Source organism: Panthera uncia (assembly GCF_023721935.1).
Source record: "Panthera uncia isolate 11264 chromosome A1 unlocalized genomic scaffold, Puncia_PCG_1.0 HiC_scaffold_17, whole genome shotgun sequence".
NCBI classification, from domain to species: Eukaryota; Metazoa; Chordata; class Mammalia; order Carnivora; family Felidae; genus Panthera; species Panthera uncia.
Window position 1 is genome coordinate 59,237,983 of NW_026057577.1, and position 25,410 is coordinate 59,263,392.

At 38.0% G+C, this 25,410-nt stretch overlaps 1 protein-coding gene across 4 annotated transcripts in view; it reads left to right on the plus strand.

Moving 5' to 3' along the window:
* The window catches only part of ZFYVE16 (zinc finger FYVE-type containing 16), a 48,758-nt gene that overhangs the window by 612 nt on the left and 22,736 nt on the right, over positions 1–25,410 (plus strand). For 2 of the 4 annotated variants that reach the window (XM_049649715.1, XM_049649718.1), the window contains exons 2-6: positions 12,898–13,005; positions 14,294–16,539; positions 18,196–18,292; positions 21,078–21,239; positions 24,312–24,454. In XM_049649715.1, the coding sequence (XP_049505672.1) occupies positions 12,936–13,005; positions 14,294–16,539; positions 18,196–18,292; positions 21,078–21,239; positions 24,312–24,454 (2,718 nt within the window). In that variant the 5' untranslated portion in view covers positions 12,898–12,935. Of the gene's footprint in view, positions 1–3,744; positions 4,040–5,933; positions 9,350–12,897; positions 13,006–14,293; positions 16,540–18,195; positions 18,293–21,077; positions 21,240–24,311; positions 24,455–25,410 lie in introns of those variants that run through there. The other 2 variants (XM_049649717.1, XM_049649716.1) reach the window with 2 other exon arrangements.

Here is a 25,410-nt window from a genome sequence, read left to right on the forward strand (position 1 = left end):
TGTGTGTGTGTGTGTGTGTGTGTGTGTGTGTGTGTGTGTGTGTGTGTCGACGGAAAACCTCTTCTGCGCCTGCGCTGTCTGCTCCTCCCCGCCCACCCCGCCTTCCCCCCCAAACAGGTCCGGGGGAAAACAAACCCTGAGCCGACGTAGCTCACCCCCGGGACTCCCGGCCGGGGTCGCTCTTCACTCCTCTGCGCCTCGTCGCATCGAGTCCTCAGAGAGCTCCTCAGGGTTGTGGGGAGGTAAGAGCCCCCCCCCCCAGTAACTGGCCTCTTGGCCCTCCCCTCACCCCTGCTGCACTCGCGGAGGGGGCGGGGTGGCCGCTGGGTCGGCCGACCTGAGTGCCGGGTCTGGCCCTCCTTTTCCTCCAAGGGCCGAATCTAGGCCCCCGACTTGTTCTCTTTCCGAGCTCCTTGAGTTGGCCAGGGAATCACGACCCTCAAACCTCGTGCCCCTTCGGTAGAGCCTGGCCGGCTGGACCAGGCAGGGAGGGCAATCTCGGCGGCTTTTTGCCGGGTCCCACCCACCCGGGCCGTCGGGAGTGCTCGGGGCTGCGGTGGGAGCGGCCCGGGGGGCCGCGGTGGGGAATGGGAGAAGTGCCCCCAGGGCTGCCTGGCCCACCTTGGGAGGGGCTGTGCCTGCTAGAGGGGACTGTCGTTCCCGCGGAGAGGTAGCCTGTGCGCTGGAAGGACTCCAGCAGAAGAATCTGTCATCGCCGCCTGTGCTCTTTCGCAAACCCCATTCTCGCACCGATGCATTTTCTCATCATTTTAGATCTGAAGGATGCGGTAGTGTTCCTTTCCTCTACCTTTTCTTTGGTACCTCTGAAAAATCCTAAAAGATGGCCTAACTTTGAAACTATTAACTTACTTGTTCTACCGTGATTACAAATTATTCCAGACTGAGTGTTCTTATTAGCTTGACTCGTGTGGAAACCATCCTATATATTTGATAAAGTCATCTTTTTCATTTAACAAAATAAGGCAATTTGTTGGTTGAATTAGGTTCCTTAAATTATTAGAACTTGTTCCTTCTGAATTGGCAAGAGTGCAGTGGTTTGATCCAGTAAAACTGTAATTTTGCACCCACTTTCTCCCCTTTTTTCTCCCATGGATGTTAAACTGCACACTTAGTGTCACAAAAAATCTTAAATATAATAAAGATTAAGAAAAAATAAGCCATAATTCAACCATTTAAAGTGAATCAACCGCAGTTAATATTTTGACTTTTAATCTCCCAGGGTTTTTTCTCATGGCATTTTCTTAATTAAGATGATGAGATGTTATATACAGTTGGATTGCCCGCTTTTTTTTGCTTAAAATTTTTTAAGTATTTCCTCCAGTTTTTAAAAAGCTTCATGAGTATCTTTATGATGTTTGATTACACAAGTAATACATGAGTGAACTATCTTTTGGAACATTGCAGTTAAAGCTCAGTTCCCATTTAATTATCACCCCAATTGTAATGTTAGGTAATATGATGGTATCACAGTTTTTTTAACCCAGTGGGTTTCAGGATCCCTTTACAAACTTAAAGGTGACTGAAGACTAAAAGATTTTTTGTTCTTTAATGCAGTATTTTGCTATTTTAGAAATTAAAATTCAGAAAATATTTAAAAATTGTGCATTAAAAACCCTTTATATATTGAATTAAAGAGTATTTTTGAAAAATATATTTTTCTTAAAAAATGTAGTGGGAAGGGTGGCATTGTTTTATATTTTTGTAGATCACTAATGTCTGGCTTTATAGAAGACAGCTGGATTCTCAGATTTGCTTGTCTCTTCACTCTTATGTGCTATCTTGTACACTAAAGCGTATTAAGAAAGTCCAGACTTGCATAGATAGGTGTTTGGAAAAGGAAGGATCTCACAGATCCCCTGAAAAGTTCTAGAGTCTTCCAGGGGTCCTTAGACCAGTTTGAGAAAGGTGATTTGACTATTCTTATGTTGATGAGCTGTTAGGTTCTTTGAAATTTCGTACTATTACAAACATTGCAGCATTCAAATTTCTTTGTGATGTGTTCCTGCACACAAGTGCTAATGTTTTTCTAGAAGTAGAATTACTTTTGATGCCTGCATAATTTTCTAATGTTGGTGTTTAGATGGTTTCAATTAATGATTTGGTAGAATATCTTTGCATATTTTCAGTTGCTTTGGATTATTTTAAATTTTTAAAAAGAATTGTTACATCAAATGTTAGGAAACTTTTTGAGGCTATTGATACATATTATCACATTGTTTTTCTGAGAGGGTATTCTCATTTACTTCTTGTCATCGGTATTGGAGATGCTTGTTTTGTCACACCCTTACCAACACTTTTATCATTATTATTATTTTAATAAGTTTTTTAAGTTTATTTTTTTTTAGAGAGAGAGAGAGGGTGTGAGCAAGCATGGTGGAAGGGCAGAGAGAGAGAGAGAAAGGGAGAGGGAGAATCCCAAGCAAGCTCTGCACCATTAACACAGAGCCTGACACAGGGCTGAGACTCACGAACTGCAAGAGCATGACCTAAGCTGAAATCAAGAGTGGGATGCTTAACCAACTGAGCCACCCAGGCACCCCTGATCCCTTATATTATTAAAAGAAATTATGAGACTCTGGATCTTGGGGGTCGTGAGTTGGAGCCTCATGTTGGGTGTAGAGATCACTAAGAAAAAATTGTGTTCTGATTTAGTAGGCAACAAATGATATATGTTATAATTCAGATTATTTTGATAGTACAGATTGTGCTTTGAATATTTTTTCATAATCTTACTAGTTCCTATTATTTGCCCATTTATAATCCAGTGTCAATGTGTTGTTTTCTAAAGGGTTTTTTAAAAAGTTTATTTATTTATTTTGAGAGAGAGAGCTGGGGAGGAGCAGAAAGAGAGGGAGAGAGAATCCCAAGCAGGCTCTGCACTGTCAGTGTGAGCCTGACCAGGGACTTGAACCCATGAACCTTGATATCATGATCTGAGCCAAAATCAAGAGTTGATGCTCAACTGATAGAGCCACCACATGCCCCCTAAAAGATTTTTAGAAATATATTTGTTTATTTTTTCAGAGAGTGCAAGTGGGGGAGGGGCAGAGAGCGAGCGACAGAGGATCTGAAGCAGGCTCTGCTCTGACAGGCTGATAGCAACAAGCCCGATGTGGGGCTCCCAACTCACAAACTGTGTGTGAGATAATGACCTGAGCTGAAGTTGGACCCTCAACTGACTGAACCACCCAGGTGCCCCGCCCCCTACCAGATTTTTATTATCTTTTTCTTTTTTAATTTTTAAAAATGTTTATTTAGTTTTGAGAGAGAGAGCACGAACAGGGAAGGGGCAGAGAGAGAGGAAGACACAGAAACCGAAGCAGGCTCCAGGGCACAGAGCCTGATGCAGGGCTTGACCTCATGAACTGCAAGATCATGACCTGAGTTGAAGTTGGTACTTAACTAACTGAAATACCCAGGCACCCCTTTATTATCTATTTTATATTGTAAGGATATGCACTATAAGTTTCTAGGAAAGGAAGAAAATTATCTTTTTTGTTATTTACAAAAGTAGTACATTTTTGTAAACAAAAAGTAAAATACAGATATGTATTATGCATTATCTATAGAATTACATAATGTAGATGTGAAAGGCATGCATTATCACAGATACCATTATTACCAGTTTGGTATTTGCCTCTCTATATTTTTTTCCTGTGCCTTTGCTAACTTTTTTTTTTTAACAACTTACTTGTAAAAATGGGTTTGTACTGTACATGACGTTTTGCAATTTGATTTTTAGTCATTTAGTACTCTATACTGGATATTTTCCTATCAAAGTGCATATAACTCTGGGCAAAGTTTAATCCAGAGTGGCTTTAGAAAGACTAATTGTGATCTGTAGTTATCTGATGTCAGGCTCCTGTCCTCTTCTATATTCTCTTCCTAGGTGATCTCATCCATTAACAGTTATGTGCTGCCAGTTCCCAAATCTTTTATCTATCTCAGACTTCTCTCCTGTATTCCAGATCCTTATATTCAACTGCCTATTGGACATCTCCCCCAGGATGTTCTCAAGGTACTTCAAACAACAGTCCAAACATGAACTTACTTTTTCCCTGAGTCCTGCTCTTCTTTGTATTGCCTGTCATAGTCAGTGGTACCACTGTCTGCTCAGTCACCCATGATGGAAACCTGGCAGTAATCCTAGCTTTCTCCCTTGTTTCACTCTCCAGAATTTCCCATTCTTTAGTCACTTTTCTATTGATCCCTTTTCCATCTGCTCTGCATTATGTCAGTTCAGGCCCTCATTGTGTCTCATCTTAACCATTTAGGAGTCTCCTTACTATTGGTTTTGTTGGTTTTCTGATTAATTTTCCATGTTGTTGCCAATTTTTTTAAAATCATGAAGAGATTTTTAAAAACCATTTTTTGTAAAGGAAATATTGTAAATATGTTATTGTAAATCTGGGAGTATATAAATGGTCAGGTAAGTAAAGATATTACCTAAAACGGGTGCCTGGGTGGGTCAGTCGGTTAAGCGTCCGACTTCGGCTCAGGTCATGATCCCACGGTCTGTGAGTTCGAGCCCCGCGTTGGGCTCTGTGCTGACAGCTCAGAGCTTGGAGCCTTCTTCTGATTCTGTGTCTCCCTCTCTCTCTGACCCTCCCCCATTCATGCTCTGTCTCTCTCTGTCTCAAAAATAAACATTAAAAAAAATTTAAAAAAAAGATATTACCTAAAACAGGTTGCTATATGTACACATAAATAAACTTCTTTAGAATAGGGAGTATATCTTATATTCCATTTGTGTCTTTTTACTGTACATCATAGATTTTTGGCACAGTAAGTACATCTTAGTTGATTGAAATGGGAATTATGTGCAGCTTCAAATGCCATGTTAAAAGGTTTCATTTACGTGGGGCGCCTGGGTGGCTCAGTCGGTTAAGCGGACGACTTCGGCTCAGGTCATGATCTCGGGGTCTGTGAGCTCAAGCCCTGCGTTGGGCTCTGTGCTCACAGCTCAGAGCCTGGAGCCTGTTTCGGATTCTGTGTTTCCCTCTCTCTGACCCTCCCCCGTTCATGCTCTGTGTCTCTCTGTCTCAAAAATAAATAAACGTTAAAAAAAAAGGTTTCATGTACAGTATTTGCATTATATCTTTTATAAATTATTAGATTCTATTATTATTTAATTATCTTTCCTTTTTTGCACCTTTGTAGGCACCTCAAATGACATAATGCTTAGTAGTACACTGGTATACATAGAGATACTCTGTAAACATTTAATGAATTCCATTATTTTTTTAAAAAATGCTGGTTTTTTTCCTAATGAGAGACTATTTCTAGGCCTTCTAGTACCTGTGCTTTAGTTTTTTAATATTTCTATATTCAGAATTCCTTCAGTACTTAAAAAAATTTTTTTTAATGTTTATTTACTTTTGAGAGAAAAAGAGAGAGAGAGAGAGAGACTGAGGTGTGAGTGGGGGAGGGGCAGAGAGAGGGAGACCCAGAATCTGAAGCAGGCTTCAGGCCCTGAACTGTCAGCACAGAGCCCAGTGCAGGGTTTGAACTCATGGACTGAGATCATGACCTGAGCTGAAGTCGGATGCTCAACTGACTGAGCCAACCAGGCACCGCCTCCCCCACCCCCCGCCAAATTTTTTTTTAGTGTTTATTTTTGAGGGGGAGAGAGAGACAAAGCGTGAGTGGGAGGCAGGGGCAGAGAGAGAGACAGAGAATCTGAAACAGACTCCAAGTTATGATCTCTCAGCACAGAGCCTGATGTGGGGCTCGAACTCACAAATGGTGAGATCATGACCTGAGCTGAAGTCCGATGCTTAACCAACTGAGCCACCCAAGCGCTCCTTAAATTTTTTTTTAATGTTTGTTTATTTTTGAGAGAGAGAGAGACAGAGCATGAGTGGGGAGGGGCAGAGAGAGGGAGACACAGAATCTGAAGCAGGCTCCAGGCTCCGAGCTGTCAGCACAGAGCCCGACATGGGGCTCGAACCCACGCACCATGAGATCATGACTTGAGCTGAAGTTAGACACTTACCTGACTGAGCCACCAAGGCGCCCGATCACCTGACCTTATAAATAATTTTTAAAAATTTGGAAATACTGAGGTTTATTCTTTGTGTCATAAAGTTCTGTAGATACTGACAAATGCTTAATGTCTTATATTCACCACTATAGTATCATATAAAGTAGTTTCACCACCCTAAAAAATCCACAGTGCTTTACTTTCAAGTTCAACTGCCCCCCACCCAAACTACTAGCAATCACTGATGTGTTTATTCTCTTTGTAGTTTTACCTTTTCCAAAATGTCAATTAGAATCATACAGTAGGTAGACTTTTTAAGATTGGCTTCTTTCACATACAATACATATTTAAGGTACGTCCCATGTCTTTTTGTGGCTTGTTAGCTTATTTCTTTGTATCATTGAATACTATTCCATTGCATGGATGTATCACAGTTTATTTATCTGTTCATTTACTGAAGGTCATTTTGGATGCTTCCAATTTTTGTCAGTTGTAAAAGAAGCTGTTATAAACTTCACATCTAAATTCTTGTGTGGACATAAATCTTTAAGTCAATTGGGTAAAATACCTAATAGTATGATTGCTGGATCATATGGTAAGACTATGTTTAGTTTTAGACAAACTATTTTTCAGAGTGGCCGTACCATTTTGTATTCCCATCAGGAATAAATGAGAGTTCCTGCTGAATAGCATCCTTGCAGCATTGGGTATTGTCAGTTTTTTGGATTTTAGCCATTGTAATTGATGTAAAATGGTATCTCATTGTTTTAATCTGTAGTCCCTAAAGACAAATGACGTTGAGCATTTTATCATATATTTATTTGCTAACTGTGTGTCGTCTTTGGTGAGGTGTCTCTTTGTGGAACTTTTGCCCGTTTAATTGGATTGTTTGTTTTCTAATTATTTAATTTTAGGAGTTTTTTGGAGATTTAGATACAAGTCCTTTATCAGATATGTGTTTTGCAAATGTTATCTCCCAGGATATGGCTTGTCCTCTTATTCTTTTAAGTGTCTTTTTCAGAGCATATGTTTTTTAATTTTAAAGTCTAACTTCATCAGTTTTTTTAATGGATCATGCTATTGTTATGATCATAACCAAACTCATAACCAAACCCAAGGATATGTAGGTTTTTCTGTAATGTTTTCTTCAAGAAATATTATAATATATTTTACATTTAGTTCTTTATCCTTTTTAAGTACGTTCCTGTGTAAGGTGTAAGGTCCATATCTAGGTTCGTATTTTTGGCATGGGATGTCCCATTTTTGGGATGTCCAGTTTTCTCAGCACCACTTGTTGAAAAGATGAGCCTTTCTCCTTTGAATTGCCTTTGCGCCTTTGTCAAAGATAATTTGACTATTTATTTGTGTGGGTCTATTTCCAGGATCTCTATTCTTTTTATTTTTTATTTTTTTATTACTGTTTTTAATGTTTATTTATTTTTGAGACAGATGGAAACAAAGCGTGAGCAGGGGAGGGGCAGAGAGAGAGGGAGACACAGAATCTCGAACAGGCTCCAGGCTCTGGGCTGTCAGCACAGAACCCGATGTGGGGCTCAAGCCCATGAACCATGAGATCATGACCTGAGCTGAAGTCAGATGCTCAACCGACTGAGCCACCCAGGAGCCCCGCAGGCTCTCTATTCTTTTGCACTGGTTTATGTGTCTTTCTTTTTCTTTTTTTTTTTGCCAGTACTACATTGCTTTAATTATTATAGCTTTATGAGTCTTAAAATTAGAGTGAGTTGTCCAAATTTGTTCTTCTTTTTCAGCGTTATGTTGGCTATTCTAGGTCCTCTTCCTTTTTGTATACACTTTAGAATTCTGAGTTTCCTGAGTCCTACAAAAAAGCTTGCTGGGATCTTGATTGGGATTGCACTGAATCCAGAGATCAAGTTGAGAGGAACTGACATCTTAACAATATGGAGTGTACCTATCCTTGAATGTGGAATATATCTTCATTTAATTAGGTCTTCTTTAATTTTTTTCATTCGTATTTTGTAGTTTTCCACATATGGGTCCAGTATGTATTTTGTTAAATTTATACCTAAGTATTTACTCTTTTGATGTGCTATCGTAAATGGTATTTTTTAAAATTCCAAATTCCAGTTGTTCCTTGCTCATGTATAGGAATGCATTTGATTTTTGTATATTAACCTTGTATCCAACATCCTTGCTATATTCACTACTCTATTTTGGGGGGGATCAGTTTTTGGGGATTTTCTACATTGAAAATCATGTCATTGCAAATAAAGACAGTTGTAGTTCTTCCTTTCCAAATGGTGTATTTTTTATTTCCTTTCTTACTGCAGTTTCAGTACTCTGTTGAATAGGAGTTGTGAAAGAAGATATCCTTTCCTTGATCCCAATCTTTGATTGGAAAGCATCCAGTTTCTCATCATAATGTATATAATATTAGCTGTAGGCATTTTGTAGCTATTCATCAAATTGAAGAAGTTTCTCTTTGCTCATAACTTGCTGAGGGTTTTTATCATAAGTAAGTGTTGAGTTTTGTCACATGCTTTTTTTTTTTTTTGCATCCATCGATATGATTATATGATAATTCTTTAATCTGTTAATGTGATATTTTCAGAGGTTGAACCAGCCTTGCATACCTGGATAAATTTCACTTGGTTGTTCTGTTAATTTTTTTTATACATTGTTGGATTCTACTTGCTAATATTTTGTTGAGGATTTTTATGTCTGTGTTCATGAGCAATATTGGTGTGTAGTTTTCTTCTTGTAATGTCTGTATTTGGTTTTGGTATTAGATTAATACTGGTCTAATCAAATGAATTAGGAAGGATTCCCTCTGCTTCCTTTTTTCTGAAAGAGATTGTGGAGAACTGGTATTATTTCTTCCTTAAATATTTGGTAAAATTCACCAATGAAGCCATCTGGATCTGGTGATTTGTGGAAGGTTACTAATTATTGATTCAGTTTCATTAATAGATACAGGGCTGTTTGGGTTATCTGTTTCTCTTTGTGTGAGGTTTGGTAGCTTGTGTTTTCCAAGGAAATGGTTTATTTCATCTAAATTATCAAGTTTGGAGGCATAGAGTTGTTCATATTTCCTCATTTTCCTTTAAGTTCATATTATCAGTAATTTTGTTCCCTCTTTCATTTCTGATATGGTAATTTGTGTTTCTCTCTCTTTTTTTTCTTTTTTCCTTTTTTAGTTTGAGACAGCATGTGTGAGCAGGGGAGAGGGGCAGAGGGAGAGAGAGAGAATCTTAAGCTGCCTCCATGCTCAGCATGAAGCCTGATGTAGGGCTCGATCCCATGACCCTGGGACCATGACCTGAGCCAAAATCAAGAGTCGGATGCTCAAGCTACTGAGGCACCCAGGTGCTTCTCTCTTTTCTTGATTAGCCTAATTTATCAGTTTTACTGATTTTTTTTTCAAAGAAAGGAGTTGTTGGTTTCACTGATTTTTTTTTTTCCTATTTCTCTGTTGCTTTCCTGCTTTTAATCTCATTGTTTTCTGTTCTAATCTTTGTTATCTTTGTTTCTACTTGTTTTGCTCTTCTTACTCTCCTTTTTCTAGTTTCCCAAGGTGGAAGCTTAGATGATTGATTTTTAGATCTTTTTTTAAACATATGCACTTAAGTTATAAATGCCTCTCTATGCACTGCTCTAATTGCATCCAACAAGCTTCACTTGAATTTTTAAGATTTTTGCCATCAATTTTCATGATTGCTCCCTGCCCCCCCCGACATATGTTCCTTATTTATGGCTTCCTGTTCCTGTGTCATATATGCATTGCTGTTTTTCTGAGAATATTAGTTTCTTTGAAGTTTTCTTCTGTTTCCTGCATTTTTCTCTTATTCCAAGTTCCTTTTGTTTTTTTGGTGTGTGTGTTTTTGTGTACTATTGTATATGTATGATATAACCACAATTTAAAAATGGAAAATGTGTTGACTGGGTGGCCCAGTTGGTTAAGCATCCGACTTCGGCCCAGGTGATGATCTCGTGGCTCATGCATTTGAGCCCCGTGTCAGGCTCTCTGCTGACAACTTGGAGCCTGGAGTGTGTTTTGGATTCTGTCTGCTCCTCCCTTGCTCCCTCCCTCTCTCTCTCTTTCTCTGAAAAATAAAATAAAATATTTAAAAAATTTAAAAATGGAAATAAAAGAAGTAATGTGCTTTGTTAAATTAGGATGACATGCCATTATTATTGAAAATTGTTCTGAAGTTTACCTGTTTCCAGAATAATTATTGTTTTTAAAAAAAAAATTTTAATGTTTTTATTTTTGAGACAGAGAGAGACAGAGCATGAGCAAGGGAGGGGCAGAGACGGGGGAGACACAGAATCTGAAACAGGCTCCAGGCTCTGAGCTGTCAGCACAGAGCCCGACGCGGGGCTCGAACTCACAGACCGTGAGATCATGACCAGAGCCGAAGTTGGACGCTTAACTGACCAAGCCACCCAGGTGCCCCTAATTATTGTTTTTTTAAGGTGACCTTTTCTGAAGGGTCCTCTACCTTTGGAGTATAAAAGTTTAACTATAGAGTGGCCACCTGTGCATTTCTCTTTATTGAAATGGCTTGGTATAGGGGTTACCTGTATCTGTTGAGTTGTATTTTTCATCAATTCTAGAAAAATTCCTACCATCTTTTTAAGCATCCTTGTTTCATGCTGTCTATCTTCCTTAGAGGTCTCCATTCTTATGATAGATGACTTCTGCCATCCATGTCTCTTACCCTGTCATATGTCCCTCTTGTCTTTCTGGGCTGCCTTTTAGGTTGTTTTTTCAGGTAGGTTTTCTAGTTCATTCATTTTTCTCTTAAGCTGTGTCTAAGCTTTTTAACTCATTTTTAAAGTGTCCTTATTTTTTTCTGGACCTCAAGTGTTCATTTCATGACACTATCATAAATGGTTCTTGTAAAAAACTGTCTCATTTTTGTCTTTTATCCCTCATTTCCCACTCTTATTCTTCACCCCAGGGAACTGTTCAGATGTGCTTAATAATGTATATCTTTTTGTTTGTTATGTATTATTGCAAAATTTATATTGTTGATTATGCTTTACAAAAGTAGCAGTATGGAACAGATTGGAAATTTTTTTTAGAAAAGGTCATTTACCAAAGACAGTGTGAGGAACGTTGCTGTAGAGTGTTCCACCTTCTGGATTTAGTTGATTGCTTTTTTTTTTTTTTAAATTTTTTTTTTCAACGTTTTTTATTTATTTTTGGGACAGAGAGAGACAGAGCATGAACGGGGGAGGGGCAGAGAGAGAGGGAGACACAGAATCGGAAACAGGCTCCAGGCTCCGAGCCATCAGCCCAGAGCCCGACGCGGGGCTTGAACTCACTGACTGCCAGATCGTGACGTGGCTGAAGTCGGACGCTTAACCGACTGCGCCACCCAGGCGCCCCTAGTTGATTGCTTTGTTTTGATATCATCTAACTTGTCTCTCTATGCTTGGATTTCCTGTAAATACGTGGTTAGTTCTAAAAGCTTGATTAGATTGAGGTTCAGTTTTTTTGGGTAAGAATATATTATATGGGATATTATGTCTTCCACATGAGGCACATAATGTTTGGTTCTTCCACACTTATTTATTTTTTAATGTTTATTTATTTTTGAGAAACAGAGACAGAGTGTGAGCAGGGGAGGGGCAGAGAGAGGGAGACACAGAATCTGAAACAGGCTCCAGGCTCTGAGCTGTCAGCATAGAGCCCGACGCAGGGCTCGAACTCACGAACTGCGAGATCATGACCTGAGCTGAAGTCACACGCTTAACCGACTGAGCCACCCAGGCACTCCCTTCCATATTTATTGATAGTGAAATTGATCACTGGAAATCAGATGTGTTTGTCTGTTCCCACCATTATAAAGTTCTCCTCCAATCTTTCATCTAACACTTTAATTAACATCCATTGATAGCCATTGCCTAGTCTATTACTTGCATTAAGGATTGCAAAGAGATGATTTAAAAATTTTTAATATACATCTGCATTTATTACCTGAGATTCTTACCTAAAGAACTTTCCTTCAGCAACTACTTAAAGTACATTTTGTTAATAAAGGGAAGGATAAGTTATTGGCTCTTTTCCCTTAATGTATCACCTTTCAGAGCAATGGGTTTATGCCCTGGCAACCCTCTAATGAGTGGTGGTATTTGTTTTTGTTTTTAGTATCATTAAGATCTCTTTGTTTTTTATCTATTTGATTTGTGTTCAGTCCTTTGCAGGCTTCGTTAATTTGATGTTTGGTTGTCCTATTTAAGACAGTAGGAACCCCTTCAACTAGGCTCCTGTGTCCTTTTGATTTTATCCCATTAGTCACTGATAGATTTCTTTAAGGTGTCTCCAGACTTATATGGAGAAGTTCTTGACACAGATCAGAGATTTATCTGCTTTATTCATAAAACTAACTTTTAGTTTTTTTTATATTTCTCTTAATATGTTCATTTTCTATTTCTTTAACTCCTGTTCTTAGCTTACTAATCTTCAGTCTTCTATTCTAACATGAGGATCTAAAGCTGTATTTGAAGTACTGCTTTTGCTGAATCCCATAAGTTTTTACATGCAGTATTTTTATTTGTAAGTGGTATATTTTATATTACCATATCATATATATTATTTGATATAAAGTTCTTATAACTATTTTTAGCATTCACTTATGAATTCTTCTTTGATTATGTACCTTAAGTAACTCATGTCACTTAGATAAGTGTTTTAAAATTTACAATAGTGTATGTGTGTTATGTTGTTAGAGTTGGTTTTCTTGTCATTTTGTATATAGAGAAGCAATTGCTTCAACTAAATTGTAAATTCCTCAAAGGAATTTATTTGTGTCTATTTCTCGACTATGTTTCTCGGTATGCAGTAGATGGCATAATATTTATATGTTAGAGAATTAAATGAACTTTCATGACTTTTTATTTTCTAGGCATAGAGAATTAAATTCTGAATAAGTCTTTAAGTAGGATGGACAGTTATTTTAAAGCAGCAGTCAGTGACTTGGACAGACTCCTAGATGATTTTGAACAGAATCCAGGTGTGTTGGTTTTTAATTTTTGTTACTAATGGAATTTTTAAATGTCTGTGCATCAGTTGTCTAAGATAGAGAGTACTGTTAGCAAATTTGGTTTTAGTTCTGGTCACAAGGTTATATTCTGTAAGGAGTTCATGTTTTATTATAACATGCTAGTTTATTCTTATACAGAATAGAACCAATAGCCAGAAATAGAAGTAAAGAAGCTAGTTTTCTCTACAGATACAAATTTAACTAAAAGACCTTTATAATCAACATATGAGCCAGCTGAAAGCAACTTGAAAACTTTACATGAATTGGTATTTCATTACTATGAGAGATAGTGTTTTACTCACTTTATTATTTTTTATAATGATATTTTATAAAGACCAACCCCATTTTTTTGAGTTTATTTGTTTGCGAGAGAGAGCACAAGTAGGGGAGGGACAGAGAGAGAGAGAGAGAGAGAGAGAGAGAGAGAGAGAGAGAGAAGGAACCCAGAGCAGGCTTTGCACTGTCAGTGTGGAGGCTGATGCAGGGCTTGAACACAAGAACCTTGAGATCATGACCTAACTTGAGGTCAGACACTTAACTCACTGGGCCACTCAGGCACCCCTGTTTTACTCATTTTAGAATGAAGACTAGGAAACTGGAGAGAGAACCAAGAAGTTAAATTGTTTTTCAGCTCTTCCTCAGTCTGGTTTTTATAGTGCAGCTGAGTTATTTTGGTTTGTGTGTGTGTGTGTGTGTGTGTGTGTGTGTGTGTGTGTGTTTCTTTAAAGTTTACTTATTTCTTTTGAGAGAGAGCACGCAAGTGTAGAGGGATGAGTGGGGGAGGGGCAGAGATAAAGGAAGCAGGCTCCAGGTTCTGAGCCGTCAGCACAGAGCTGATGTAGGGCTTGAACTCATGAACTGTGAGATCATGACCTAAGCTGAAGTCCAATGCTTAACTGACTGAGCCACTCAGTTGCCCCTATTTCAAATGCAACTTTTATCACATTGTGACATTTGCATTGAATAGTAAAAACTCCCAAGTAATTTAAATAAAAATAATGGGGGGTGGAACGCCTGGCTGGCTCAATCAGAGCATGTGACTCTTAATCTCAGGGTTTGAGCCCCACATTGGGTATAGAGACTACTCAAAAATAAAAAAATCTTAAAAAAATATTTTGGAGGTTGTTACTGTTTGTAAGAAAGTAGTCTACCTCTGGTCTAAAAAAAAGTTCAGTTTAGAAATCTTAGAAAATGTAACATCTTTGTGACAATTTTAATTTGGCTCTCCTGAATAACATTGTATCTCTCTTTTAATTAGATGAACAAGATTATCTCCGAGATGTGCAAAATGTATATGATTCTAACCACTGTTCAGTTTCTTCAGAGTTGGCTTCCTCGCTACTACCAAAGGATCAACAATGCATTAATTGTTGTGCCTCATCAGAAACATGCTATGAAACAAATCAGATTTCTCCGAAAAAAACACTTGAGGGACTAACTTCTATACAAAATGAAAAAAATGTAACAGGACTTGATCTGCTTTCTTCTGTGGATGGTGGCACTTCAGATGAAATCCAGCCTCTGTATATGGGACGATGTAGTAAACCTGTCTGTGATCTGATAAGTGACATGGGTAACTTAGTTCATGTAACAAATAGTGAAGAAGATATTAAACAATTATTGCCAGATGATTTTAAGTCTAGTGCAGATTCTTTGATTGGATTGGATTTATCTTCAGTGTCAGAAACTCTTCATGCCTCTTCAACAGACCGTGATAATAATACTGTCAGAGAGGAACAGAATGATGTCCACTCTGAATTACAAAATAGAGAAATTAGTGGAGCTGAAGAATTGGGTATAAAAGTAGATACAACACCTTCAGATTCATGTAATTACAGCGGAAAAGAGAATTTAAAGGATAAAAAGATCTCTAATCAGTTAGAGCCAGTTGTTGATGGTTTTAACATGCCATCTGCTTTGACTCAACAAAGTTCTAAAATGTTTGATACCAAAGACAACCTACAACACAAGAACCAGCCATGTGAATTACTAAAAGCTGATAGCTGTTTGGTGGAAGATCAAGTAGACGTGGCAGTCATAGCTGCCACAGAATGTTTAAAAGAAGGCGACTGCACAAGTGCTGTGCCCTGCAGTGTTCCACAAAATGAAGATTTATACTTACATGACTCAAATTCAAAAGATGAAAATTTCAAATTACCTGACTTTTCCTTTCAGGAAGATAGGACTGCTGTATTTGTAAAACAATCTGCAAAAGAAGACTCAAGAAATATAGGTCTTAAAGATAATCAAGATACAATCCAAGATTCCTCTCCAGCTTTACAGGTTTCAGATGAAGAGATCTATTCCTCATTGACCTGTCTTCCAGTACCTGGGTCTTTGTGTGGATCATTAATTGAAAGTAAAGCACATGGTGATTGTTTATCACAGAATGAACATAAAGATAACACACAAGACCCAGTGACAGTCCATGAAGAAATACAGAAGAGTGTTATTCTGGGTGGGGAACCGTTGAAGGAGACTGATCATTTGAAACAGGAAAAATGTGAAAACGTAATTGAAAAGGTGGGAGATAGAAAGGAAGAGTCCAACCAGATGGTAATCAGAGTTGAATCTTTGGATTACCCTGGTAACACAAATTCTTCTACAGCTACAGAATCTCAACTGGAGCTTTCTGGTGCTGATGCCCCAGAGTTTCCTGATGGTTGTGAAGGTCTCCCTTTTTTAAGCACTGATATCAATGGGCAAGACTTAGATTACTTTAATATTGATGAAGGTATGAAAAGTGGAACACTAATTAGTGATGCTGAACTTGATGCCTTTCTAACTGAACAGTATCTTCAGACTAGTAACATAAAAGCCTTTGAAGAAAATGTGAATGACTCAAAATCTGAAATGAATCATATAGATGTGAAAGGCCTAGATGATGGAAATGTCAGTAATACATATTTCAATGCTGAAACAGGAGCTACTGGGGAAAGTCTTGGTATTAATATGATTTGTGAAACAGTTGATAAACAAAATACAACAGCAAATGGTGGCCTTTCTTTAGGGGAAAAAAGTACAATTGCAAATGAACAAGGGTTACCTAACAATAAATCTGAGATTATGAATGAATTATCAGTCTCTGATATTAATAGTCAGTCTGTTCATGTTGGAGGGGCTAGACCTAAGCAATTGTTTAGCATTCCATCAAGACCAGGGAGTTCAAAGGAACCAGGTAAACCAGATGTTCCAAATATCCCTGAAAGTGAACCCAGCACAACAAATATGATTGTTCCAACCACTTGTACTACTGATTCTACAGCTGATCCTCAGGTTAGCTTCAACTCTAATTACATTGATATAGAAAGTAATTTTGAAGGTGGATCCACTTTTATAACTGTGGGTGAAGAATCTCTACCTGTAAACACTTGCAAAGAAGGCCTGGTTTTGGGCCTAAAACAACCTACTTGGGTTCCTGATTCAGAAGCTCCAAACTGTATGAACTGCCAGGTCAAATTTACTTTTACGAAAAGGCGACACCACTGCCGAGCATGTGGGAAAGTAAGTTATAAAAATCTTTGTTTTTTATTCTTTTGAAACATTTATTTTTTTTTTAACATTTATTTATCTTGAGAGAGAGTGTGTGCACGTGTATGAGCGAGTGGGTGGAGGGGCAGAGAGAGAGGAGAGAGAGAAAATCCCTACCAGGCTCTGTGCTGACAGCACAGAGCCCGACTTGGGGCTCAATACCACAAACTGGGAGATCATGACCTGAACTAAAACCAAGAATCGGACACATAACGGACTGAGGTGCTCCTATTCTTTTGAGACATTTAAAATGAAATTTAATGTTACAGAACGGATTGATAGATGATTTAAAGTTTTAATTTAAAATCATTATTTTTCACCTACGTGGAAATAAATAAAATACTTTCATTTTATAGATTGCTTGAGAATGAATAAATGTCACATTGTCGTTAGTATTACATACTGGGAAATAAGGAATACTAATTACTAGTTTTTATGAAATCTAAAGAATATGTGTCTTTATCTCTCTAACATTTACACTTGAGATGTCCCAAATTCATTATATCCCCATGGGTCCTTGAAGTCTTAATTTCAAGACCACTTTGCAGTTAGTGTTAGAGAGTCTATCTAGGGAAATACTGGGAGAAAGAAAAACAAATTGGTTGCCACAAGGTTCAGAATGCTGAAGCTGGCATTGTTTGCATTCTGACTGCATTGACTATAAACTCTAAGGGTTTCCTATAGAAATAACATTTAATTCTTTCAATTTTTTATTTGTATTCATTTATTTTCATTTTATTTATTTTAAAGAGAGAGTGAGTAGGGGAGAGGGGCAGAGGGAGAGAGAGAGAGAGAGAGAGAGAGAGAGAGAGAGAGAAAGAACGAACCCCAAACAGCTCCATGCTCAGCACAGACCCCAGTGTGACCTGAGCTGAAATCAAAAGTTGGATGCTCAACCGACTAAGCCACCCAGGCACCCAACATTGCATTTTTTATTCAGCATTGATTTTCAATATTGGGTTGGTCTCAGATCACCCCTCTTTTCTTTTAGAAAAATAATGACATTCTACCTTTAAAAGTTGTAAATAAAGGACCACAGAAAACTTTTTAAATTGTAAAGTTACTCATTAAAGAACATTTTTGTTCCTTTCCAATGAACAGAATTGACTTAAAGGAATTCCCCTTGTGAGAGATACAATTTTATTTTTATTTTTTTATTTAAAAAAATTTTTTTAAAGTTTTATTTATTTTTGATAGAGAGTGAGAGAGCATGAGCTGGGGAGGAGCAGAGAGAGAGAGGGAGAGAGAGAGAGAGAGAGAGAGAGAGAGAGAGAGAGAGAATCCAAAGCAGACTCTAGGCTCTGAGCTGTCAGCCCAGAGCCTGATGTGGGGCTCAAACTCATGAACCACAAGATCATGACATGAGCTGAATTCGATGCTTAACCAATTGAGCCACCTAGCCACTCCAGAGATATGATTTTAAGTTGCAGAAACCTCATTGAAGTAAAACAAACAAAAAATAATTATTTTAATAACTATCTATGATTATGGTGATTAGAAAAATTATTTATATCATCAAAAAAATGGTGTTTGGTTAATTAGATTTTGGGCCTCCTCTCTCCCTGCCTCCTGTAGGTAGGTATAAACATGCTTGACACAAAACCAAATTCGATATTTTATTCTTTATAGGTCTTTTGTGGTGTCTGTTGTAATAGGAAGTGCAAACTGCAGTATCTAGAAAAGGAAGCAAGAGTATGTGTAGTCTGCTTTGAGTCTATAAGTAAAGGTGAGTATTAACCTGACATATTTTCTTCCAGTAATTGAATATATCTTAAAAACAATTGGATTGTGACAAAGAAAAACTTCTTTATTTTCTTAAGGCGAGGACCTAGTGTTGACTTATCTGGCTTAGGTGGGCCATCCCACGGCTTGGTTTCTCTTCTTTTTGTTCTACTCTCACAATTAATACTACCAATCCGGAAAGGAAGCAGTTTCTGGAGTGGCAGTTCATTAACTTTTAACAGGTACCAAGTCCCTAAATGCTGCATTTCATCTGCCTATTTGTTTTGTCAACATCATTGTCATCCTTATCATCTTAATCTAAACTTTTATAGAATAGTTACTGTTGAATAGTATTTAGTGTTACACACTAATAGCATAAGGCAAGATAATTGTTCCCACCCTTTAGAAAATTATAATCTAAGATGGGAATAAAAAATAAGGTAGTAATATTTATGATTTTATATATAAATTCATAGAACTGTCACAGTATTAGCACATTTTGTCTCATATTTTTTTCCCTTCTCAATTTTAGAATTTTGTTTGTATGAATTTCCCATTGTTTCTGGCTCCCTAGCTTAGCTACCATTATCAGCAATAGTCTTGGTAGTCTTATTTGTGTTCTCACAGTATATGTGTGTGTGTGTGTGTGTGTGTGTGTGTGTGTGTGTGTGTGTATTGTATTGTGCTTTTTCCCTCAAATACACATTTGCTCTTTTGAGTACTTCTTGGCATTTTGAAAGATTTGTTGACAGTTTAATTCCCAGCAAATATGACTTGGGACTTTTCAATACCAGACCTGTGCTTTTAGCTCAGGTACTGCTTCCCCTGTGAGCTAGGAGAATAAATACCTGATAATAATTTGTTTTTCTCTTTTGAATGAAGATAAAATTTTTCATCAGTTTTCCAAAAAGCTCTGATGGGAGTCTATTAGCCTGAGGTAAGCTACTTTACTCCCTGTTGTTGCCCCTTGCTCTGGAAGATAACAGAGTGTGAACTTTTTATATTTCCATATTACCAACATTGTTTATGAAGAGGTTAGTTTAAGACTTTATAGTTGTTTTGGTTTTTTTCCCATGCTGTTTCAGTAGCCCCAGAAGACTGCTGGTGCTGGTGGTCAGACAGCCTGCTAGAATTCAGGAATAGAATTCAGGCTCCCACATAATTCTCTCTCCCTACTTGAAAAAAAATAAAATAGCCACTAATATTTGAAACATTATTTGAGTTGACATGTCAGAGTTTTAGGTGAACATTCAAACATTTTGACTGTAAGGTACCAGGAGAAAAGATGCAGTCATTAAAGAGACTCAGTAGGATTTTGGGATCATGCTTTGGTTTCTCAAAGAAAATATCTTGGAATGAATTTGGTTATTTAGTTATCTGTTTTATTTATTCTGTATGATACCTTCTAGAATATATTCTCACAGTTCTATTTAACATTAATTTATACACCACAAGAAAACAAACACAAGTTATTTTAATATCAACTTTAGGGTTGAAGATGGTAGATGTGACCATTTAAAATAATGTTATTAAATAAGATGAGAAAGATGGCTCAAGAAGGGTTGTTAGATTCCATAAAGGATTAAGAAGAAAAGATAGTTTAAATAGAGATTATGGATAATGAGGAAGCTGTGCTGAGACTGTGTAAGTTTCAAGGAAGCCTGCATGTGAGTGCCATTAGGTAGATTTGGGGCAAGTTGGATATTACTCAAAACTCAGAGTAAGATGTTTGGATTTTATTTGGTGAGGGGAAGCTGATTCATGAGAGTGCTGTCATTCAGTGGCCTTTGAGGAAGATGACTGTAGCAGTGGCAACATATCTAGCAGATTGGTTTGGAGAAATGCTGAAGGGAGAGCTCTCAGTGCCTGTTCTATGTTATTTGGATAAAAAATCATTCACCAACATTCAAGCAATATTTTGCATTTTGGAGCTCTAGCTGTGAAAGAATATATTTCCTGTTCTCGTGGAGCTTAGGAATGTGGGGAGAGATGGATAGTTAGGAAAGAGAATATCAGATGGCGATAATATCCTAAATGAAAATAAAAGATTATAAGAGGGATGGATAGTGCCGGATTGGTAACAAGAAGTAGTGTTTTTTAATGTTGGGCAGAATAAGGCTTTATGATATGACATGAGAGCAGAGACTTAAAGTGAGAGGATAAAGCTGAGAATAAAGTGAGTATTTGTGGAAGAACATTCCAGGCAGAGAGAATAAGAGCCAAGACTCTAAGCTAGGAGAGTGCTTATTTGACTTGTTGAAGAACAAGGAGGCCTGGTGGCTGGATCATAATGAGCAAGTGGGATCGTAGTGAGAGATGAGGTCAGAGAGCTAAGTGGGAAGACAGAGGAGGTAGGGATGTAGACTGTGTAGGGTCTTGTGAGCCACTGTAACAACTGGGATTTTCACTCCAGTTGGGAACCAGTTAAAGGATTTTAAACAGGAATGATGTGATAGGATTTATGTCTTAAAAGAATCACACTGAACTGTGTCAAAAACAGACTGTAGGGGTACAAGGACAAAAACCAAGACAGTCATATTAAATAGCAGTTATTTCCTTTAGTAGATATCAAACATATGCTAAATAGAATATTGAGACAATTGGTAACTTATAGTGAAGTAGGGTGCTGCCAGCTGGAGTAAGGTCATTGTCTTTGCCAAGTGCCACTTCTTTTTCTTGCTTAGCCATTGAGTTCTTTCTCCTCACAACTTGAAAAAATAGATAATTTATCATAATTTACTTTGAAGTTCAAAAATATTTTAATATTTTAATATTTTTCCCCTTTATAGCTCAGGCATTCGAAAGGATGATGAGTCCAACTGGTTCTAATCTTAAATCTAATCATTCTGATGAATGTGCCAACATCCAGCCTCTTCAGGAGAGTCAAACATCCAGTATACCTTCACCTACAACTTTACCGATCTCAGCACTTAAACAACCAACTGTTGAAGGTAATTAGAAGAAAATGCTGTGTCTTAGACTAAAGATAATTTTTAATGGAATTTTTCTAGTTTGATAGAGTCTAGCGAGGACTAGACTAGATATCAGAAGAAATTTAGTACGGGGAACTGGTAGGTATATGTGTTAGAAGGCTAGAAGAGCAAAAATGGCATGCTCAAGTGACTCAGAGATTGCTAACTGCAGGAAACAACCACTACCCATAGGGTTGGGGTAATGAACGGTGAAAGGCAGTATTCTATTTTTTTTTTTTAATGTTTATTTATTTTTGAGACCGAGAGAGACACAGCATGAGCAGGGAAGGGGCAGAGAGAGAGGGAGACACAGAATGGGAAGCAGGCTCCAGGCTCTGAGCTATCAGCACAGAGCCCGACGCGGGGCTTGAACTCACGAACTGTGAGATCATGACCTGAGCCGAAGTCGGACGCTTAACCGACTGAGCCACCCAGGTGCCCCTGAAAGGCAGTATTCTAGAACTCAGTGCAGGAGTACCAGGAGGTGTTTGGTTCTCAGAACTGGGATTCAGGGCTTGGGGTACTATGTGGCTGGTATTGTGATTTCTGGGGGAGCACCAAGTGGCAAATCCTGGAACCATCAAGGGCTCTCATACAATTGGTGTTCAGTTGAGCAAAGGAGTGATCCAGGCTTGATATTAGGAGTACTGAAAATTGCATGGCATGCACGTGTATCTGGTGGTACTGCTGCTGTAAGGATCCTGGAAGGAATTGGAAACAGAATTCCTTCTCTTCCCACCTTCCAGTCTCCTACCAACATTATTGGCAGAACATGGTCAGAGCCAACCAGCAAGGGGGTCTGGGAGTTGCACTTTCCAGACTTTAGCCTGGCATCAAAGAGCACCTTATATAGAAGGGTGGGCTTGGGTTTGAGAGACAAGTAAGTAACTGGCACATCTCCCTCTCTTCAAAAATGTGTTTTTAAATGTATATTTTACTACAATAAAAATGTTTTTAAAACCTATTTAAAAATCTTTGGGTTCTCTGGTCTTTTTTTTATAGCTGTTGTAGTTTAGGGTCTTCAGTAAAGCCTGTGTACATTTTTTTAAAATGTTTATGAGAGAGAGAGAGAGAGAGAGAGAGAGAGAGAGAGAGAATATGAGTGGGGTAGGGGCAGAGAGAGAGGGAGACACAGAATCCGAAGCATCTCCAGGCTCTGAGCTGTCAGCACAGAGCCAAGCGGGGCTCAGACACATGAACTGTGAGATCATGACCTGAGCCGAAGTTGTACACTCAACGACTGAGCCACCCAGGTGACCCAGTCTGTGTACATTTTTAAACGTAAACTATTAGCCTCTAACTTGCTAGAAGATAAGTGTAAATGTCAGTTAAAGGCAAATTCAGATACTTCTGATAATTATTTTGGATTTCAGTTTATCTTTTTAATTTTAAGTATACTTTTTAAAAAAAAATTTTTAAATATCTATTTATTTTGGAGAGAGAGAGAGACAGAGCGTGAGGAGGGGAGGGACAGAGAGAGAGAGGGAGATACAGAATCTGAAGCAGGCGCCAGGCTCTGAGCTGTCAGCACAGAGTCCAATGCAGGGCTTGAACTCACTATGAGATCATGACCTGAGCCGAAGTTGGATGCTTAACCAACTGAGCCACCCAGGCGCCCCTCAGTTTATCTCTTAATACAGCTGTTTTCCATTTGTCATTATAACTTAAATAAGATTCAGAATATATGGTTGTATGTTATAGCTCTAAAATGAATAAATATACTTTAAAAATATTTACATATTCTAGGGGCGCCTGGGTGGCTCAGTCGGTTAAGCGTCTGACTTTGGCTCAGGTCATGATCCCATGGTTTATGAGTTCGAGCCCCGCATTGGGCTCTGTGCTGACAGAGCCTGGAGCCTGCTTCAGATTCTGTGTCTCCCTCTCTCTCTGCCCCTACCCCGCTCACACTCTGTCTCTCTGTCTCTCTCTCTCCCTCTCTCTCTCTCTCTCACAAATAAATAAACATTAAAAAATTTTTTTTTTAAATATTTACATATTGTCTTATCTTGACATCCTAAATTATTAAATTATAAAAGTATTGCAGATACATGAAAGATACCGTATTTAAATTTTTTTTAACATTTATTTATTTCTGAGACAGAATGCAAGTGGGGAAAGGGCAAAGAGAGAGGGAGACAGAATCTGAAGCAGGCTTCAGGTTTTGAGCTGTCAGCACAGAGCCTGGTGTGAGGCTCAAACTCACAAATCCTGAGATCATGACCTGAGCCGAAGTCAGATGCTTAACTGACTGGGCCCCCAGGAGCCCCGAAAGATACCTTATTTAGAATGTCTATCCATAATGCAAAAGTTATATGTGATGCCAGTTTTCTCAGTGTTATCTGTATTATGTTCTAGAAGGTAGATGTCAATCTTTTGATTTTTATATTCTAAAACCATCTGGCAGCTTTTTTCATAACCTCCATCTGTGGATGCTTTGTAATAAAAGAGAACATATATTTATGCTGATAGCTAATTATTTTCTCCAAATTTGGGAGGGAAATATTAATAAAATCCAATATCCATATTATAAGAACAAAAACTATTATGCTTCTTTTGTTAAGTAAATTAAAAATAAGAAATGACTTCTGATGCACAAGTGATCTTGTTGCCCTTTTTAGACTTTTTATACTTCTTTCTGTTTTTCCATGTTTTTCTTTGCTTATCTACCATCCTCCAGTGTACTCCATTTTTCCACCTTGTGCTGTGGTCTTTAAATTTTATTCAGTTTTCACTCACTCCTCAGAAACGTATGCTTAGTAATACAGGCTTTAAATCTGCCCCCAGTGTCCTAAAGATATAACCTGTCCTGTCCACTTATTCTGAGTATGTAATTCCCAGTGTTACTCCTTCCTTTTTTATGAATTAGGAAAAGACTTCCATTCTGGGTAGATAAATCATAAAAGGTCATTTCTCTAGGCCTTTGCAATCCTGAGAAGGCAGGTCTTGCCAATGGGTAGCAAGAAGCTTTTGAAATCACTTCCCAACCGATTTAGTATTAAATCATTGTAATATTACCAAATTCAAGTACTTTACTTTATAAACTGATCCTAGGATTATGCTCCAAAGAACAGAAGAGAGTATGGTTCGCAGATGGTATACTGCCCAATGGTGAGGTTGCAGATACAACAAAATTATCATCTGGAAGTAAAAGGTGTCCTGAAGACGTTAGTCCTCTCTTGCCTGATATGCCCTTGGTAAGGAATCTAAAGAATGACTTGTTGATTTAATAAGATTTTATTTTAAGTATATTCTGTAGCATGATTATTATAGTACTTATTTTTTTTAATACTGTGAGCTTCCTAAAGTGAGAAATATATGATGTAGTGAATATATTTTAGATTTTACCTTTTTTAAAAACATTTATTTTGAGAGAGAGAAAGAGAACATGCATGTGAGAGGGAAGGGCAGAGAGATAGGGAGAGAGAGAATCCTCAGCAAGTTCCACCCTGTCAGGGCAGAGCCCAACATGGGGCTCAGTCTCACAAGCTGTGAGATCATGACCTGAGCAGAAATCAAGAGCCAGATGCTTAACTGACTGAGCCACCCAGGCACCCCGGATTTTACCTTTTTTAATGTCAGTTTAAGGTCATGATTCTCAGACTATTTGCTCTCAGGATGCCTTTATGCTCTTAAAACTTACTTAGACCTTCAAAGAGCTACTATAGGTTATGTGGGTTATACCTAGTGATAATTCCTGTATTAAAATTGTGAAAAATATAAAAGTTAATTTAAAAATAAATTTGTCATATTAATAGAAGTAGTATTTTTATAGACATTTCAAAATAAAAGTTGAGTGAGAGGAATGACACTTTCATATTTTTGCAAAATTCTTTGATGTCTGTCTTAATACAAGATTCTCACATCTGCTTCCATATTCAGTCTGTTGTGTTATGTTGCTTTTAGTTAAATTATATGAAGAAAATCCTAGGACCTCACTGACTCCCTGAAAGGATCTTGAGGACCTCAGAGATCTCTGACTCACATTTTTAAAAAAATTTTTCCTAATCTTTATTTATTTTTGAGAGATAGAGTGCAAGCAGGGGAGGAACAGAGAGAGGGTGGGGGACACAGAATCCAAAGCAGGCTCCAGGCTCTAAGCTGTCAGCAAAGAGCCTGACGCGGGGCTCAAACCCACAAACCATGAGATCAT